The sequence below is a fragment of the Stegodyphus dumicola genome, chromosome X1 (assembly GCF_044657685.1).
Source record: "Stegodyphus dumicola isolate Sdum_Otavi_A_Nest chromosome X1, ASM4465768v1".
NCBI lineage: Eukaryota > Metazoa > Arthropoda > Arachnida > Araneae > Eresidae > Stegodyphus > Stegodyphus dumicola.
The window spans coordinates 259807244-259828401 of NC_140780.1; the positions used below are offsets into that span (position 1 = coordinate 259807244).

General features: G+C 36.8%; 1 protein-coding gene across 2 annotated transcripts in view; it reads right to left on the reverse strand.

The window, feature by feature from the left end:
- The window catches only part of LOC118184200 (uncharacterized), a 233200-nt gene that overhangs the window by 35466 nt on the left and 176576 nt on the right, over positions 1 to 21158 (reverse strand). For both annotated transcript variants that reach the window (XM_085807600.1, XM_085807599.1), the window contains exons 3-4: positions 10989 to 11078; positions 6472 to 6840 (exon numbers count right to left, since the gene is read on the reverse strand). In XM_085807600.1, the coding sequence (XP_085663726.1) occupies positions 6472 to 6840; positions 10989 to 11078 (459 nt within the window). The remainder of the gene's footprint in view (positions 1 to 6471; positions 6841 to 10988; positions 11079 to 21158) is intronic.

A 21158-nucleotide genomic window follows, 5' to 3' on the forward strand; every position in this document is an offset into this window, starting at 1 on the left:
ACCGAATAAAAAATGAATTAAACATTCTCGTTGACATTGAGAGTTGAATAAAAGCTCACCTCAAAATAAAATGAATTAATAAATTTATGGAAAATTTTACATTGCATATATTGAGCAGAAAGAGTAAACAGAATATACTTAATGGAATTAATAATTGGTAAAGTTTATAGCAGAATAAAATGCCTTAATTGCATGGTAAACAGTAAATCTTTTGAAGTTTTTCTATGTTGCGTAAAATGCAGATTTAAATTTTTGATATTGATTGTCATATAAATGGCAATTACTGTTTTATTTTGCTCTGAAATGAATGTAATAAAATTCTGGATGAGACAACCTTTAACATGCGCTAGAATTTACAAAGTTTAATTTGGTGCTGATTTCAACGGGTAAATTTCATTTTACTGAATTTTGCGTAAAATAATACTAATGAACCATTGCAAATTATTTTCAGAATTTTTTTTTTTTTTTTTAATTTAAAAGGACTATTAGTTTTGAAATGTGACTTCATATCGTCAGTCGTAAACTTGTTTCGCTTTTCATTCAAGTCTTGCCATTTGGCAAAATTTAACATATTTACCTTTAAAATCTAATATATTATTGACTAACAAGCCAAGCTAAATAAAAGCATTACACACAGTTCTTAACAATGCTTTTTTTAATTTTTAATCTGATTGATTTAAAATGCATTTAATTCATGATATATCTAATTGAAAACATTTTAATATTTCTACATAATTACATGATATATTTCTTCACTTTTCAAATATATAGAAGATATATAACTTTCTGGTGTCAGTATCTTATAAAATGTTTTGCTATTTCCACTGCCTCATCTGTATTGATAATCTATGCATTCATAAACTTTTAGCCTCTTTGAGTGACTGCTAAAATCTGAGGCCTTTCAGATTTTTTTTTTTAATTGTGTGAGCAGAAAGATAGAATTTTAGAAGAGCTTCTTGAGTTACCTTTTGAATGATATAAAGAATTGTTAACATAATGTCAAATTTTTACAACTAAATATTAAATATATAAAAAAGCCTGCAGCATTCTCATGTTACGAAAACATATTTATTTATTCTGAGGCTAGGAATTGATTTAGTTTTAAAAATACAATTTATTCCTTTTAACAATTTCCCAACAGTGTCATCAAAACACTATAAATTCCTTACATATTTTAAAGAAAGATGATTCATTTATGTAAAGATTATTAAATGGGTAATTTTATTATTCAATTTTTAATACAAATTAACTGAAATTAGAAACTGATTTTGTAAAATAATTTAATTATGAATAATTCAATTTGGGGGCTATTGGATGTTTAAAAATGATCAAAAGATTTTTAATATCTTAAAAATAAAAGCAAAATTTTCAGTTTTAATATTTTGTATTAATAATTCATTTTAATTTCCTTGCTCAGTTTTAATATATTCACAAATTCAGATTTAAAAACAAAATAAGTTGTATAAATATTTTCAACATTTCTGATTTTTCCATAGTAACCATAGGAGAACGATTTGAGACTATCTGTGTAAAAAAAAGTAGGTTTTAGATCATCACACCTTCACATACTACTTTCACTGGAATTTTCCTCTGTATATATACTGGGATGTGACACTAAGCAGTTGAGAGTATGTATTTAAGAGGTTAAAGGGATATTGTAACTAGTGTTTCAAATCCTGATAACATCCCATACGCTGTCGGTGGGACGTAGATAGGATGTCCTAAGGATATACCGGGGTGTGACATTAAGCGCTCAGGAGGATGAGTTTAGGAGGAAATTGGGATATTACGGGATGTCCTGAGGATGTAGTAAGCAGGACTTTAAATCCTAATAACATCCCATATGCTGTCGATGGGACATAGATAGGATGTTTTTAGGATATAATGGGATGTGCTTAGGAGGTTTTTGGGATGTCCTGAGGATGTAGTAAGTAGGAGTTCATATCCTAATAACATCCCGCACGCTGTCGATGGGACTTGGTTAAGATGTCCTGAGGATATCCCGGGATGTGACATTAAGCACTCGGGAGGAGGTGTTTAGGAGGTTCGCGGGATATTCCGGGATGTCCTGAGGATGTGCGCATATCCCGCGAGCAACATCCTTGGGATATCCCAAGGATGTTTTTGTGCTATGTGGGTTGGATGAAAGAAAAAGAGCAGTTGTCGTTTAAATATTTATTTTAAAACTTAATAAGAATTTCTTGAATACTACTAAGTAAAATAATCAAAACATTACAGCCATAAAACAAGACAATGGCCGCTGAATGCGGCAACGATGCGGGTTGCGTCTTTTCTCAAGTCTTTCACTGCATAAAAGCTCACACAAAAGCCCCTCTCTTTCGTTTTGTTAAACGTCTTGTCGGAAATGTTTTTGAATGGGGTTAATTACTACGTCCCTTGTGTCCGGAAACCGCACCAGAGGATTTCCGCAACACTTTTCCTCAAAGTTCTAACAACAATTAGTCTCTGGACAAAACAAGAAGTCCTCTCATTAAGCAAATGTTCGACAGAGGTGTGCGTATCGTTGCAACATGTACTATAATAGATGACAAGTTTAAAGACTGAAAAAATCTGTAGGATCTCTCTGAAAGAAACAAAAACTAAGTTGTTTAAAAATTAGCAAAAAATGCTAATTTTAGGAGATGTAGGTGTGAATCAAATTCTCACTGTACATGGAAGGTTCCCTGCTTACTTAAAAAGGTTCCACTTAAAGGAAAATGATATATGTAAAGTTTGTAATAAATTCGGCGATTCAACATCGAGGACTATTGCCGGACTGGAAGTGTGAGAGGAAAATATAAATTTGCAAGAGATATTATGCAAACTGTGAATGAGAATAAGAAGAATATTGGTATCGAGATATAACTAAGCAGAAAATCATATTGAAAACAGAAGTAATTGAAGTAAACTTATAAATTTAAGATGAATTTTGATAATACAGTGGTACCTCGCGATACGATCTTAATCCGTTCCTGGACCGGGATCGTATCGTAAAAAAATCGTATAATGAACAATGTAATCTTATGTAATTTAATTAATTCGTGCAACGCCCCATATATAAACACCAAAATCGTCTATACGTAATAATAATTAGTCACAAAATAGTATATTAAGTACCACATACACACAAAACATTTATACCACATTTATAAATTAAAATAACCTTATAAATAAATAAAAAATAAAAAGAAAAATTAATTTCATTTACCGTAAAGTACTGTACAGTCAGCGAGGGATAGTTTTTATTACGACACTGATAAATTGCGCACAGCGTTTATAAAACTTAGACACAGTAATGAAAACTTAAAATTAAATTAAATTTCTTTTAAAATTAAATTTCTTATGTAAAATTACAGACACAGTAATGAAAACTTAAAATCATTTTTTTTGATAATTTTCATCTTTTGTAATTTTTTTTTTGCTTTTCTTTTTTTTTAACTAACTGAACTTAAATTTGAGGTGATACATCATCGTCTACATCATCGTCTTCACTTTCCTTTCTAGTTTTCTTACTAGAAACACTCGCTTCTTCAGTTTCTGGGGCACTTCTCTTCGAGAAATATCTGTTTCTGACGACTCCTCAAAATGTTTCGAAAATGACTCATACAAATGTCATTCACATTGTCCATTGCACGAGCTGTACGCATTTTTTCTGGGTGCTTTTTTTCAATAAAACTGTTTAAGTTTTCAAACCAACCGATGGCTTCCCGTATTTCCGTAGATGTCAGTGCCACCTCCACCTCCTCCTCAACACTCGAATGATGTTCCTCTTGAAGATCGCTGATTTGCATCGCCTCCAATGCCTTCAAGTCGTCAGTGTTGAGCTCCTCCTTGTGCTCGTCGAGTAGGTTGTCAATGTCAGCCTCATCGACAACAAGCCCCAAAGACTGACAGAGAAATAATCTCCTCCAATGGAGCAGGATCATCCACAGCTTCTTCTTCAGTAGGGATTTCGAAACCCTCAAAGTCTCGTTCTGCAACCACAGCTGCCCAGAGTTTCCTCCATGCTGAGTTCAAGGTGCGCCTTGAGACCTCACCCCATGCCTTTTCTATGATTTTTAAGCAATGGACAATGTCGTAGTGACTATTCCAAAACTCACGGAGTGTGAGTTGCGTGCTCTCTGTCACTTCGAATCATCTTTTGAAAAGGTGCTTCGTGTAAAGCTTCTTAAAATTAGCAATGACTTGCTGGTCCATAGGCTGGAGGATGGAAGTGGTGTTCGGTGGCAGATAGAGCACTTTGATGAAGTCGAAGTCGGGATGTATCTGTTCTTCAAGGCCAGGAGGATGAGCAGGGGCATTATCGAGCACAAGGAGGCATTTTAGAGGAAGATCATTCTCCTCTAAATATTTTTTCACTGCAGGTTCGAAGCAGCAATTAACCCACTCAACAAATAAAAGCCTCGTGACCCAGGCTTTGGCGTTGGACCTCCAAAAGACGGCGAGCTTATCCTTCGACACATTATGTGCCTTGAAGGCACGAGGATTTTCTGAGTGGTATACCAGTAGGGATTTTATTTTTTAATCCCCACTGGCATTCGCACATAGGGCAAGAGTACGCCTATCCTTCATGGGTTTGTGTCCAGTTTCTTTTCTTCTTCTGTGATGTATGTACGACGGGTCATTTTCTTCCAGAAAGCCCCGTTTCATCACAGTTGAAGACTTGTTGAGGGATGTAGCCTTCATCGAGGATTAACTTTTTGAAGGCCTCGATAAATTCTTGCGCTGCTTTTTCATCGGCGCTGGCAGCTTCCCCATGCCTGACCACGTTATGTATCCCCGATTTCTTCTTGAATCGTTCAAACCACCCATGAGATGCTTTGAACGTTGGGGCCTCTTGTGTTGATGTCCCTTCGCCTTCTTCGTCTCTCTGGGCTTTTGCGAGGTCTTCAAAGATCGCAGTGGCTTTATGGCATATAGCAGCTTGTGTTATCGTATCACCAGCAATTTCCTTCTCTTTTATCCAAATAAGAAGAGTCTCCATCTCGTCATTAAGGGCAGTTCTATTGTATGAGAAGGTGGTAACGCCCTTTGCTGGCTTTAATGGCTTCTTTATTCTTTATAATGGTACTAATCGTCGATTGGTTTCGTCCATATGCATTAGCAATAGCCATGATGCGCATGCCACTTTCGTATTTTTTTATAATTTCCAACTTCACTTCCATGGTTATCGATGACTTTCTTTTCCCCTTATCACCACCAGCACTAGAAGCACATTTAGGACCCATGGCGAATAAAGTTTATCACAAAATAATATTACGATCACACAATCACAAGAATATCTTATGAACTGTACGAACGCCACGCGGTCTCGAGAAGGAGAGAACGATATCACATCGACACTTTGTGTGGACTCGGTATCCTACGATGCCGTGATGCCGACCAATAGGAGAACAGGATTTATAGAGAAAGGAAGATGACGTCACGTCGACCAATACCAGAACAGCTTGAATAGTGACGTACTGAGGCTTGCTGAGGCTTGCTTAGTGACGCGTGAGGTTTGCCCGTAGCGCGCCAACTTCAAAACAATTTCAAGCGGCAAGAGATATTGGGATCGCATCGCGAAAACGTAGCGTTTCGCGAGCACGAATATTTGCGATATTCCACTTCGTATCTTGAACACATCGTATCGTGAACCCATCGTATCGCGAGGTACTACTGTATAAAGAAGATTTGAATAATAATAACTAACTGAAAGTAAAACTTATAAAGATTTAAAACTTTAAAAAAAAAACATAGAAATGAAAACGATACCTCTATATAATAATTTCACCGAGACTGTTTGGAATAGTAATGTATCTGCTTTACGTGTTTGTTTGTTTTTTCCTTTCTTTCTCTCTCTCTCTCTTTTTCTTTTTTTTTTTTTAGTTTTTATGTTCGTTTTGTGCGACTGTATGATCTGAACTTGTTACCAGATGTTTACTAAGGTCATTTTCCGTTATGTAACCATTTATTTTGTTATGTTTTGTGGATTGGCCTATCACCTCATAGCCATATGGCAGACTTCGCCTGCTAGGTGGACTGATAGCCAGTGTTAGAACTAACCAACTAATCTTATAGATTCATTACTATACATGTAACTTCGTATTAACTCTAAAATAGTAAGAATTAAAATAGTATCAACTATAAAATAGTAATAAAATAATAAAAATTTCAGTCTCAAAACTAGTTAATTGCATGGAAATATCAGTAATAAATGCAAAAGAAGAATTAAGAAAATCATCCCCTTCAAATACACATGTACATTCAATCTGCATAAGTCATGATGGCAAGAAGCAACGGAAGGGCTGCAATTAATACGGAACGTAGCTGCTATTAATGTATTTTAGTAGCGTTAATGTTTTTTAGAAGAATTAATGTATTTATTATTAACATAAGCACACAATAATCATATGAGGTACATTTAGTAGGAACTGCTTATGAGCGGCACAAAACAAATAACAGAATTCAAAGTAAAACAGATGTACTTACTTGCAACTGATTCAACAATTGAATCACTGACAATAGTTGTGATAGTAGCAGCAGATGTTTTCTTTTCATGAGATGTTTCTCCACCTATAATTTCAGCCTTCTCGCTGTTTACGTCATCAGCTGTTTCCAATAGAATGTCAGTTGTGAAGTCATCTGAATTCATCGTTGGGGCAAGAGGTGTCGTCAGCATTCCCATTTTAAATAAGAAAGGGAGTCGTTTCTTCGGTGATACTCGACCAACCAGGTCAGATGGAAACAAACCAATAGTTCCGAATTCTTCATTTTCATATTCATAATCAGTGCCTTCGGATGAGGAAGCAGATGGTGAACTACTGCGTGTCACTAGAAGGAACTCTGGCAACATAGCACCTATGCAATAATCAATACTTAAAATATGAAAATGGGCATCGACTGCATTGCTTAATAGCAACAAGTGAAAATAATTCCAACTTATTCTTAAAATTTTTCTCAAACAAACTGCAGTCGAAATTGTATCTTAAGTCTCGTATATTACCCACTAGATTAGTAAACAATTCTCTTTACACTGATTCCACCATATCTTTTATGATCAAGTGCTCAAAATATATATTTCCCGATTTAAACTTAAATGTGTCATACTTTAATTTGAATGGGCTAATAAGCAGCCTACTAAAAGAAGTTTTTCAATGTTGCCATAATATTTGTTTCAGGCTTCATGGAGCAACTTGAAGCAGCTTACGATACAGAGATCACAATTTACATGCGATTAGAATCATGCAAATTTTCTGTTTCTTTTCGTTCCCTAACGTTCATACTGAGCACGAGGTTCTTATAACTTTATCCGAAGTGCTGTGCCTGTATGTTTCTAAAGATCCGCATTAGCCTGTATAAGTAGGCAGCGTTAGCAGAAATATTCTATTATCAAAGTTCAATTAATATTTTCCAGAGCGAGTGAGTATCTACATTCGTGTGCAAACTTATGCAACTTTTCTGATTAGAGCCGCAGTAAAAAAAAAAAAAAAAAAAAAAAAAAAAACATATAGACATAAATATGTATACAGACATAAATATACATAAAGATATGTAAGACATAAAGTTCATACTACAGAGGCACAATGTAATATATAAAAGATGAGGAAAGTATAGTATAAAAAAATTAATAGGACGCATTCAGTACGGAACAAATAAAAAAAAGGCCTTTTTTTTTGACAGAATGACGTTGGTACAAAAAATTGCCTTGCGAAGAGAGAAAAGTACAAACAAAGAATCTCCTCTACTGCAGCGGTAGCTCTAAGTAAACTCTCTTTAACTGCAATGGTTAGGTTGCACCGTCTATCGTAACTCAATACGAGGTTATCTAACAGTTCGTGAGGTAAGAGTTCTCACTCCTCAAGGAGCAACTGCTTCGGTTGTCAGGTGTTCTCTGGAGGTAGATCGTGGCGCCAGGCGTCTTCCTAAAGTATCCCACACCAATACAATAGGATTTAAATCAGAGGAGCATGCTGGCCAATTCATCCTGCTCAATTATGCTGGCCAACCCATCTTCTCTTTCCGATAGCTTCTCAACATCACGAGTCTTATTGTAACGAAAATATCAAAAATATCAGAACTACGCCGAGACTCCCCATCAACGGCTGTTCTGCACAGGCTCTTAATATACGTATATAAACCTTAATAATAATTAGACACAGTGAGTCTACTATTAGAAAATCTGTTTACACTTTCAATATTTATAGAAAAAGAAATAAATCTTATCTACTTGGATTCTGCACATGCTTCTTGACGAATAACAATTTTATTAACACTTGACATTAGAAGCTTCACAGTTTCCTTGAATTAAAGCAAGAATTCTCTACTAGGATATTATTTAATAAACAGAACAAAAAATACAATACATAATTCAATTCAATTCATATCAACATTAAAATTCATAGTACCCTTATATCACTAAGCAAACACGGATCAGAACTTGGATGGCAACGCCGAAAACTGATGCCATCCACAAAAAATATATAAATCCACAAATAAGAATATATAAAAATCTTGTGATTAAAACATTAATACATTAAAAGTCTCGTATTCATTCAACAAAGTTATTCATAGAACAAAGTCTCGTGGATATTTCCCGAAGTTTATTAATGGCATTACGTAACACTTATGTGAGTGAGCAATGGAATTCATAATAACAAAGTCGGGACCAATTGTACCCCGAAAAAGACGCTCCAGGGGAAGGTTAACTTCATCACAGTAACGAACTCCGATAAGTGAAGCTCTGTCGAAAATGCGGACTCTGTCCATGCGTTCATCCTAATTCCTCCCCATACAAGCAAGCCAAGACCATCTCAACGGACAAAGCGCCTGGCCCCAGCCACCACCCCAAGCTCTTATTGGACACGACTTCTGATGTCATACAGTGACGAAAAGAATTCTCTGCAGCATTTTTGTGCGCCAAAAGCTTGAGCTCGAGATCGTTTTAGCGCTGAAACAGGCGAAGCAATGGAATAATTTGCCATATTTGCGAAAAAATTACAAAAATAAAAAGCAGCTTCAGAAATATATTGTTAATATACATAATATTAGAAAAAAGGTGCAATTCGATGTGCAGTCGATAACCGTTTAGCAGTATTTTGGTCATTAGACGAATATCGAAGTCATTTGACAATAAACACTTTTATAAGATATAAAAGTTAAGAAACAAAACAATAATACATAAAAAAACAGAATGATAACTCCAATTGATAAAGTCAAATAAACGATATTATAAGTATTTTTCGATTTAAAAGTATCTTATCACTTTATCTTATTTTTAACCATAAATGAGGAGAAATTAATGCCTAGGATTAGAAAGTAAAAAATTAATCTGACTAACGAACAATTTTGATACCAAACAATCTCTATATAACAAGCAATAAATGAAAGGAAGGTTATTTAATTATCAAACAGTTCATTTTTATAAAGAAAGGACTAAATTTTACATTTATATCACTTTTAAAAACACTTTTCTGTAAAATAAACCGCTAATTCATGAAAACTGCGGCAGACATTATTTACACAGTAAGAGTTAAGTGCTATTTCTTGACATTGCTGACGAAGCAAATCTTGTTAATGGTCTCCTTTTATATGAAATTATAAAATACATTTCTTAAATATCAGTATAGCGCTATGAATTGCATTGAATACAGATCGCTTAGCCAAACACTATTTACGCATTATAAAGTTTTATCTATTCCATTAACATGATTAAGCAATTTATATAAAAAGTGCCGATATATTTTCTTATACTGTTAGGTTCGTTTTAATTGCAAATATTCTGTTACATTGCACAAATTCACATTAACACAGGAAAGAACCAAATCCAAAGTAGTTATAAGTTCCCCTTGACATAACTCAAACGAAACAGATAATGGAATCTTTTCAGCCTGACGTCATAAACGGCAACCAATAAGAACAGGGGTGATGGCTGGGGCCAGGCGCTTGTATCTCAACGGCCTGTTTCTCAAATTTTAGTGAAGCGAAAGCGTGTCCCCTGGTGTCAATGGACTGCGGCCTTCAGCACGGCGGGCGAATAGGCATCATTATGAAGTCGTCTAGCCACAGTAAACTGGGATACCTGCCGTCTGGTTGAGCAGCTGGTCCACTTGTATCAGCCGCTCTTTCGATGGACTAAAATAAAAACGAATTTTTGAGGACGGCATTGGGACAACCAATGTTGCCTGCGGTGTGTTTTCGATCTTTTTTCGCCTGCAGAGCCATATACCGGTCTTCAGACAATGTCGCTTTCCTTGGCCGATCACTGTCAACCTTACATGCAACTGTACCTATTGTTAGGAAAGCTTTCAAAGGTCGTGAAACAACACGTTTACCAATTCCAAACTCTCGGACGACAGACATCAACCTACGATCCTCCTTAAACTTGCCAATCGTTCTACCACGTATAAAAGCATCTTAATGTTTCCTCGTAAGCATTCTGCACGGGCAGTCTCACTTTCACTTGCAGAAGAATGCCTGGAAATGCAACTTCTGTTCTTCTTTTTAAGTTGCCTTGCACTGACCGAGCTGACTCCTCGCGTATTGTATGCCTTGACGTACCTTCTGTTGTCATGCTTTTGGCATTTGCATATGCATCACCTTTCCACTGAGTTGGATTTTCATTGCACTGATCGCAAAAAAAAATTTCATGGCTGCATGGTGAGAAATGAATTGGTTGCTTACATTTTGCCCATTAGTGTATTCATTTGCCAAGTTAACGAGTACAGTGAAATATATATTAAGCTCAATATAACTGGCTTCATTAAAGGTTTATTTTTAACACATATTTGATTAAACAGCTTATCAATCTTGAAGAGAAATACCAAAATGGAAAACTTTTGACGCAGTGTGGAAATTTATTTCTTATGAAAAGAATTTTACACTCATTCACTGAAACTTTAAACTACAAAATACGTAAAGTTCTAGAAAGTGTCATTAACAATTTACCTAGCACTAGTCTATACTTGACAAAGTGTATGAAAATACTGGAATATAATATTTAGGCTTACCGTTTTCGCTACTGCAATCAATTTCACCTTCTCCGTAACAGATTAATTCAAAGTCACACACAAGACTTTCATCAGTGAATGAGCACTTCTCTGAAAGAAAGAGCATTACATTTTATTACATTTAGTAAATCTGGTACTATTGCTGCTATAAGTTCAGTATATTAACAATTCTTTAATAATTGTAGAAGCAAGGTTGTAATACTATGGAGTGAAAAAGGCATTTTTTTTAACATGAGTATTAACTACTATTGAATAATGTAAACATGCTTTGATGTATGTTTTCATAGTTTTTATGGACAAGCCATTAAGAAATTTGTCATTAAATTCAAATCATATCATTTTTCACAACAGTGAGAATTATTAAGATTAAGTTATTAAGATATTATCTTTGTGACAAATTTTAAACACCCTAATATTAAGAAAACACTTGATTATTCAGTTTGTGAATCAAATTTTAATGAAGCCTTTCACAATATTAGTATGCCACAATTTAGTTAATGATTTTAATTTTAATCCCAGCCTTTCAGATATATTTGTACTCTAGTGTAAATCTTATTGTATAATTTATGTATTCCTTGTGCATTCTATTTTTTTAATACATGAACCCATTTTTTTATTATTTATTTTTAATTTTTATTTTCTTTACTATTCTGTTGCATTTAAAGTGAAATTTCATGTAAATTACGTATGAGGGCTGTCACGATTTTGTTAAGGAGCATGTGAAACTATCTCCTGTTTGGTCAAAATGGGTACCACGTTACCTGAGTGAAGAAGACAAACTTCATCGCATTCAACATTGTATCAATGTCTGGAAAAACGTCGGAGTTCTTTAAAAGAATAACCAGTACTGACCGGTCCAGGATCAGACATTATGATTCCGAATTTAATCCCAAAGTACTGAAACAGAGCGGATAACTGCCAAAGATCACAGCTTTCATAAGCCAGAGGTACAACAGCTATTAGAAGCTTTACAGAAAATTAATGGGCAGTTTTAAGACCATTTTTCCTACAGCCCAGATTTCAAAAAAAGGTAAGAGAATGCAAGTTAAACAAGGAGAAGTTAAACAAGAAGTGAAAGCTGCCAGATCTTACACCAACTCTTCGAAAATGATATGGAACTTGCATCTGAAATGCTGAGCATCTTTGAAAATACTATAGATTGCGAAAGCCGCTTTATAAAAAAGAAAGTCATCAGAAAACTTCTTGAGGATTCGAAATTCAAACAGCAATTTCAGTCCATGAACATTCGTAACAGTCCTCCTAAAATATTTTGTACTTCTGGGAGCCTGTTTTTATATTTACCTGAAATTCAGAGAGAATTCCTTTAATTACTGCAACTCTAAGGATGAATTTTACCCAAAGCTGGGTCGTTTCTCTTACTTGGCAAAAGAGCAACTATATATAATGATAAGCAACTAAGTATAACGATGATTTGGCAAGTAAAAATTTAATAAATTTATTTGTATGAACTATTTTAGAATCAGATGGTTATAAATATTTTTAAACTTAATAGTTCAGGGCGTATAAAATCGGACACAAAAATACAAAAACTTTCATAAGCCGTCATGAAGATCCAGTGATTTCCGGCCAGCCTTTCGCAAAACGCCAGTGACGGATTTGTTTACATCTAGGTCAGAATCGGAAATGTCCTTTGACCGTTATTCCACTAGAGCTTTCGTTTTCCATCCCCTCATAAAAACGATGGAGGTAAGAATGAAAGGAGGCGCCAACCCCAATTCCCTTATAACTAAGTAGTACGAACGTGAAAATTTGTATATTTCTTTCGATACGTTTGATAGATTATACCCTATTTTTATTATATGTTCCAAATATCAAAATGTTTTAAATAAAGCACACTTTTGTTATCCACATGATATTGTAACATGTAGTTTTTTAAAGTTCTTAGGGAAGGTGCTTAAAGAAATGCATTTTAAAAACTCATAATTTTATTTTTATATAACTGAAAAATAATCACTTTGGGTTTACATATCTTAACAGAAAAATGTAATTATCAAGAAATCCTATAATTTTCGTCAAAATTAATGAATGTATACACAGATATACTAATAATTTAACTTTTACTTCATTTGCAACCACACATTTATGTAAAATTGTATACAGAAACATTTGCCAATTCGGCGGAAGTACCATGTGCGGTTAAGATGATGCGACCATGTGAACGTAACATATCATCAAGACAGCATTAAAGCATGTAATTTTCACCCTATTTATATATATTTCTTAGGTAAAAAATTCTGATATATGCTAAATTATTGTAAATCACTTTACTCGGAAAATATAGTGAATGCACAGAAATTAAAGATTTGCACACCTTGAAAACAAAAAAATTATAAATATAAGTATAGGTATATATATATAGGTATTTATGTCATGTATTTGCCATTAATAAAATACGTATTTATTAAATTATTTACAAATGTATTTGGAAGTGAAGTACCTTAACATTTAATTGTAAAGATAAGTTGAAATTTCGTTGACAAATGTGGTTATAAAACTATTGAAGTAAGAATTGTTCGCACTGTAACGAAATCAGTTAAAAGGTTTTGTAAAGCAAATTCTAGGAAATGAGCTCTTAACGAAGCAATAAATAAGAATTTTTAGAATACGTTTTGTTTAATTAAGTGTAAAAAATTGGTAAGTATTATAAACATTTTGTCCTTACATTTTATAATAACTCAGTTACAAGTTTTAAATAATACTAGCGGGCAAGCCCGCCAGCTGAGCGGGCTGAAGCCCGCTATATATTGCTCGTGTGTAAAAGAGTTCCCGTGTTAAATTTTCCCGGTATACGAAAGTTGGACCGAAATACCAGTGTTCACCGGTTTTACCCGGGCTGCGCTCGCTTAATTCACGTATGTATCGAGAAGATACTGCATACACGTTACACATGCATAAAATCACGAAAACAACTTGCACCCAGCCCGCTTGCCGAAAGTTGGACCGAACTACCAGTGTCTAGCGGTTTTGCGCGGGCTGCGCCCGCTTTATTAAATTATGCATCCATAATATACTGCATACACAACACGCATGCAGAAAATCACGAAAACACCTATAGCCAGGCCGTTCGCCTTTATTCCAAAGTTCGTCCGAACTACCAGTGTTCAGCGATTTTACCCGGGCTGCGCCCGCTTTATTCGCGCTTGCATCCAAAAGGTACTGCATACACGTTGCGGAAAATCATGAAAACATACATGGAGGCAGCCCGTTCGCCGGGATTCGAAAGTTGGATCGAACTACCAGTGATCAGAAGATTCGCCCGCTCTATTCTCGTATCCATCCAGAAGATACTGCATACACGATACACATGCGTAAAACCACGAAAATACCCATACAGACAGATCTTTAATGGGTATTCGAAAGTTGGACCGAACTACCAGTGTTCAGGGAGTTTGCGATGGCTGCGCCCGCTTTACTCACATCAGAAGATACTGCGTACACGATACACATGTGTAAAATCAGGAAAATACCCATACAGACAGCTCTTTAACAGGTATTCGAAAGTTGGACAGAACTACCAGCGTTCAGCGGGTTTGCGCGGGCTGCGCCCGCTTTATTCACATATGCATCCAGAAAATACTGCGTACAAGATACACATGCGTTAAATCACGAAAGTACACATGCAGCCAGCCCTCTCGCTGGAATTCGAAGGATGAACTAACTACCAGTGTTCAGCGCGGACTGCGCCCGCTTTATTCGCATATAAGTCCAGAAAATACTGCATACACGATAAACATACCTAAAATCACGAAAATACCCATGCAGCCAGCCAGATCGCCTTTATTCCAAAGCTGGACCGAACTACCAGTGTTCAGCGGTTTGCGCGGGCTGCGCCCGCTTTATTTACGTATGCATTCACAATATACTGCATACACGTTACACATACTCAAAATTACGAAAATACTTATGGAGGCAACCCGTTTGCCTGGATTCGAAATTTGGACTGAACTACCAGTGTTCAGCGATTTTACTGCTCAGGCTTTTTGCCAAGTGTAACCGCAAAACTTTTTGGGTTTAATATTCAAACAGTAGATTCGTTATTAAAATTCCTTTTGATAAACTTCAACATAATCACACACAAATGTGCATCAATATATACATTAATGTAATTAATCAACCATAATTATTTATATTAAGAAAACTTTCCATATACCATGTTCAAGCTACAGAAATTCAATTTAAAACCCTGAAAGAAAAATAAAATTAGTCAGAATTTAAATAAATAGTTTATTCATATTTTATTTATTTTTTGCAATTAAAATTTCTTAATTAAAATTAAATTTAATATTAGCTTTAAGCGAACAGAAACCTTTGTTACCAAAAATACGACAGTATATATATATTAATGAACTTATATATAATAACAAAAGCCGTGAATGATTACGTAGCTCAGTAACACAAATGAGCACGCGGATTTAAGCTATTAGAAATATTAAATTGTATTATTCAAAGTTGGTTTCTTATTCAGATCCAAAAATCACCAATTGTTCGAAAAATGGACAAAAAATACGTATCTCGACAACTATCAGTCCGATCGGCTTGAAATTTACAATCTTATAATTGCCAGATTTTGAAAAGAGCTTTGGCCTTTGTTCCAGAGAGATTGGCAAATTAGAAGATTAATTAGCATAATGAATAAAAATCCTCCACTGCGTTAATTTCATCCATGGCGAATGGCCTTGACGATTCCAACAGTCCTGCGGAAACCATCTCCACTTCCCCGACACCCGTCGCTTTCGAGTCGAAGGCCCTCAACCAAGAGTTAGGTAGTAGTGCTTTTTTAATGAACCTTCTAATTAGGCTCCTAATTAGCAAAACAGTTTACAATCAACTCCGGAACCAATCATGCGATCGGCTCCAAATTTAGAAATTTACAACCGATGGATGGTCAGATGAAGGATGCTCTTTGTTCTAGATGGATTGGCAAATTAGATGATTAATTAGCATAATGAATAAAAAAGCGCCACTACGCTAATTTCATCCCCGGCGCTTGACGATTCGAACAGTCGAGCGGATACCATCTCCCACCCGACACCCGTCGCTTTCGGAGTGGAAGGCGGTCAACCACGAGTTAGGAAGGGGAGATAAACGTAGTAGCGCTTTTTTAATGAACCTGCTAATTAGGCTCCTAAATAGCAAAACAGTTTACAATCAACGCTAACGTTCATTTGAGCATCCGGGAAGTACAAAATTCAAAATTTGAACGAAATCGGTCTGTTAGATCGGGAGATACGTATTTCTGTTCATTTTTCCGGCTCAATTTCTCTAATTAAGAAAAATGCACTAAATATTCGTATCTCCGGAACCAATCATGCGATCGGCTCCAAATTTAGAAATTTACAACCGATGGATGGTCAGATGAAGGATGCTCTTTGTTCTAGATGGATTGGCAAATTAGATGATTAATTAGCATAATGAATAAAAAAGCGCCACTACGCTAATTTCAACCCCGGCGAATGAACTTGACGATTCCAACAGTCGAGCGGATACAATCTGTCCCCCTGGACACCCGTCGCTTTCCGAGTCGAAGGCCGTCAACGAAGAGTTAGGAAGGCGAGATAAAGGTAGTAGCGCTTTTTTAATGAACCTTCTAATTAGGCTCCTAATTAGCAAAACAGTTTACAATCAACGCTAAGGTTCATTTGAGCATCCGGGAAGTGCAAAATTCAAAATTTGAAAAAAATCGGTCGGTTAGATCGGGAGATACGTATTTTTGGTGCATTTTTCCGACTCATTTAGTTTAATTAAGGAAAATTCGTAATTTGGGAACCAATCATCCAATTTTCTTGAAATTTCGAAATTTTTAATTCTCGGATCTTCAAATGACGGATGCCGTTTGTCCCAAGTCGATCGGCCAATTAGAAGCGTAATTAGCGGCATGACCGAAAATGCTCCAGTACCTTAATTTCGCCCCTTGCCGCGGAGAAATATCCCTTTCATAGGGAAAAACCCAACAAAGAAAGCGAAAGAAATGCCAAAAACGTAGGGGAAAAAGCAGTTTTTAATTAATATCTCGGCTAATTAAAGTCGCACGAAGATGCCAATGGTCAATATGGCGAGATACGGGAATTCTGAATCCAACGGTACCTTCCGCTAAGCTCTCCATAAAGCCGTTCTTGAGAAGATGAGGTTACAAACAAACAGACGCGCACAGATTTTAATAGTATAGACTAGCGGGCAAGCCCGCGAGCTGAGCGGGCTGAAGCCCGCTTTTCATTGTTCAATGTTCATTGTTCAATGTCCATTGTAATTTCGCCGGTATTCGAAAGTTGGACCGAACTTCCAGTGTTCAGGGGTTTTGAGCTTGTTCCCCCTGCTTTATTCCCGTGCGCATCCAGAAGATAATGCATACACGTTACACATGCGGAAAATCACTGAAACACACATAGAGTCAGCGTGTTGGCTGGGATTCAAAGTTGGACCGAACTACCATCGTTCAACGGTTTTGACCGGGTTACGCCCGCTTTATTCACGTATTCATCCAGCAGATACTCCGTATACGATACACATGCCTAAAATCACGAAAACACGCAATCAGCCAATCCGCTAGCCGGGATTCGTAAGTTGGACCGAATTACCAGCATTCAACGTTTTTTCGCGGGATTCATCCGCTTTATTCACCAATTCATCCAGAAGATACTGCATACACGGTACACATGCGTAAAATCCCGCAAACACCCATGGACCCAGCCCGTTTTCCGGGATTCGAAAGTAGGACCAAACTACCAGTGCTCAGCGGTTCTGCGTGGACTGCGCCCGCTTTACTTGCATATGCATCCAGAAAATACTGCCTACACTATACACATGCGGAATATCACGAAAACACCGATACAGCTAGCCCGTTAGCCGAGATTCGAAAGTTGAACCGAACTACCAGTGTTCAGCGGATTTGCGCGAAGTTCGACCGCTTTATTCAATTATGCATACGCGTAAAATCCCGCAAACACCCACGGACCAATAGAAATTCAATTTAAAAACCTTGAAGAAAAAATAATTAGTCAGAATTTAAATAAATAGTTTATTTATATTTATATTTATTTTTTTGCAATTAAATTTTCTTAATTAAAATTAAATTTAATATTAGCTTTATGCGAACAGAAACCTTTGTTACCAAAAATACAACAATATATAGATATTAATGAACTTATATATAATAACAAAAGCAGTGAATGATTACGTAGCTCTGTAACACAAATGAGCAGGCTGATTTAAGCTATTAGAAATATTAATTTGTATTATTCAAAGTTGCTTTTCTTATTCAGATCCAAATATCACTAATTGTTTGGAAAATGCACAAAATATACGTATCTCGGCAACTATCAGTCCGATCGGCTCGAAATTTACAAACTTATAATTGCCAGATTTTGAAAAGAGGTTTGGTCTTTGTTCCAAACAGATTGGCAAATTAGAAGACTAATTAGCATAATGACGATTCCAAAAGTCCTGCGGAAACCATCTCCCCTTCCCCGACATCCGTCGCTTTCGAGTCGAAGGCCGTCAACCAAGAGTTGGAAGGGGAGATGAGGTAGTAGCGCTTTTTAATGAACCTTCTAATTAGGCTCCTAAATAGCAAAACAGTTTACAATGAACGCTAACCTTTATTTGAGCATCCGGGAAGTGCAAAATTGAAAATTTGAACGAAATCCGTTAATTCTTTGAAAAGTTACGTATTTTTGTGCATTTTTCCGGCTCAATTTCTGTAATTAAGAAAAATTCAGTAAAATTTTGTATCTCGGGAACCAATCATGCGATCGGCTCAAAATTTAGAAATTTACAACTGATAGATGGTCAGATGAAAGATGCTCTTTGTTCTAGATGGATTGGAAAATTAGATCATTAATTAGCATAATGAATAAAAAAGCGCCACTACGCTAATTTCATTCCCAGCGAATGGCCTTGAGGATTCCAACAGTGGAGCGGATACCATTTCCCACCCCCGACACCCGTCGCTTTCCGAGTCGAAGGCCGTCAACCACGAGTTAGGAAGGGGAGATAAACGTAGTAGCGCTTTTTTAATGAACCTGCTAATTAGGCTCCTAATTAGCAAAACAGTTTACAATCAACGCTAACGTTCATTTGAGCATCCAGGAAGTGCAAAATTCTAAATTCGAAAAAAATCGGTCGGTTAGATCGGGAGATACGTATTTTTTGTGCATTTTTCCTACTCAGTTACTTTAATTAAGGAAAATTCGTAATTTGGGAACCAATCATCGAATTTTCTTGAAATTTCGAAATTTTTAATTCACGGATCTTCAAACGACGAATGCCGTTTGTCCCACGTCGATCGGCCAATTAGACGCTTAATTAGCGACATGACTAAAAATGCTCCAGTACCTTAATTTCGCCCCTTCGCGCGGAGAAATATCCCTTCAATAGGGAAAAACCCAACAAAGAAAGCGAAAGAAATGCCAAAAACGGAGGGAAAAATGAGTTTTTAATTAATATCTCGGCTAATTAAAGTCGCACGAAGATGCCAATGGTCAATATGGCGAGATACGGGAATTCTGAATCCAACGGTACCTTCCGCTAAGCTCTCCATAAAGCCGTTCTTGAGAAGATGAGGTTACAAACAAACAGACGCGCACAGATTTTAATAGTATAGACTAGCGGGCAAACCCGCCAGCTGAGCGGGCTGAAGCCCGCTTATCATTGTTCGTTTTTAAAAGAATTTCCATGTTAAATTTCGCCTACATTCGAAAGTTGGACCGAACTACCAGTTTCCGGCGATTTTAACCGGTTTTTTTCCCGTATGCATCCATACGGTACTGCACACACCTTACACATCCGGAAAATCATGTAAACACCCATTCAGCCAGCCCGTTCCCCGGGATCGAAAGTCGGACCGAATTACCAGTGTTCATCGGTCTTGAGCGGTCTGCGCTCGCTTTATTCACATATACATCCAGAAGACACTGCATACATCATACACATGCGGATAATGACGAAAACACCCCTGCAGCCAGCCTGCTCGCCAGGACTTGTAAGTTGGACCGAACTACCAGTATTCAGCTTTCTTGCGCGGGCTGCGCCCGCTTTGTTAACATATTCATGGAGGAGATACTGCATAAGCGATAACATGCGTAAAATCAAGAAAACACCTATGGAGCCAGCCCGTACACCGAGATCGATAGCTGGACCGAACTACCGGTGTTAATCGGTTTTGCTCGGGCTGCGCCCGCTTTATTCACATATTTATCCAGAAGACACTGCATACACGATACACATGCGGAAAATCGCGAAAACACCCATGCAGACAGCCTTCTCGCTAGGACTCGTAAGTTGGAGCGAACTACCAGTGTTCAGCTTTCTTGCGCAAGCTGCGCCCGCTTTATTCATTTATGTATCCAGAAGACACTGCATACACGATACACATGAGTAAAATCACAAAAACACTCGCATAGCCTGCCTGCTCGCTTGCATTCGAAAGTTGGACCGAACTACCAGTGTTCAGTGTCTTTACAACTCAGCCGCTAATCGGCCGACACATGCGGAAAATGACGAAAACACCCCTGCGGCCAGCCTGCTCGCCAGGACTTGTAAGTTGGACCGAACTACCAGTGTTCACCTTTCTTGCGCGGGCTGCGCCCGCTTTGTTAACATATTCATGGAGGAGATACTGCATAAACGATAACATGCGTAAGATCAAGAAAACACCTATCGCCCGCTTTATTAACATATGCATCCAGAAGGTACTGCATACACGATACACGTGCGTAAAATCACGAAAACTCCCATGCAGCCAGCGCGCTCGGCGGGGATTCGAAAGTTGTACCAGTGTCAGCGGTTTTGCGCGGACTGATTCCTATATGCATGCAGAAGATACTGCATGCACGATACATACGCGGAAAATCACGCAAACACCCGTGCAGCCGGCCGTCTCGCCGGGATTCGAAAGTTGAAACAAACTACCAGTGTTCAGCGTCTTTACGAATCAGTTCAGCCACTTTTTCGGCTTTATTATTCCAACAGTATATTCGTTATTAAAATTCCTTTTCTTGAACTTCAGCGGAATCCGCACAATCTTTTGCGTCAGAGCTGCAAGAAAAAGCACATATTCAATTAAAATTTAATTAAGAAATTTGAATCGCAAAAGAAATTAAATAATTATAATTGTTGCGATTTAATTTACGATATCATTTTAATTCAAAAAGC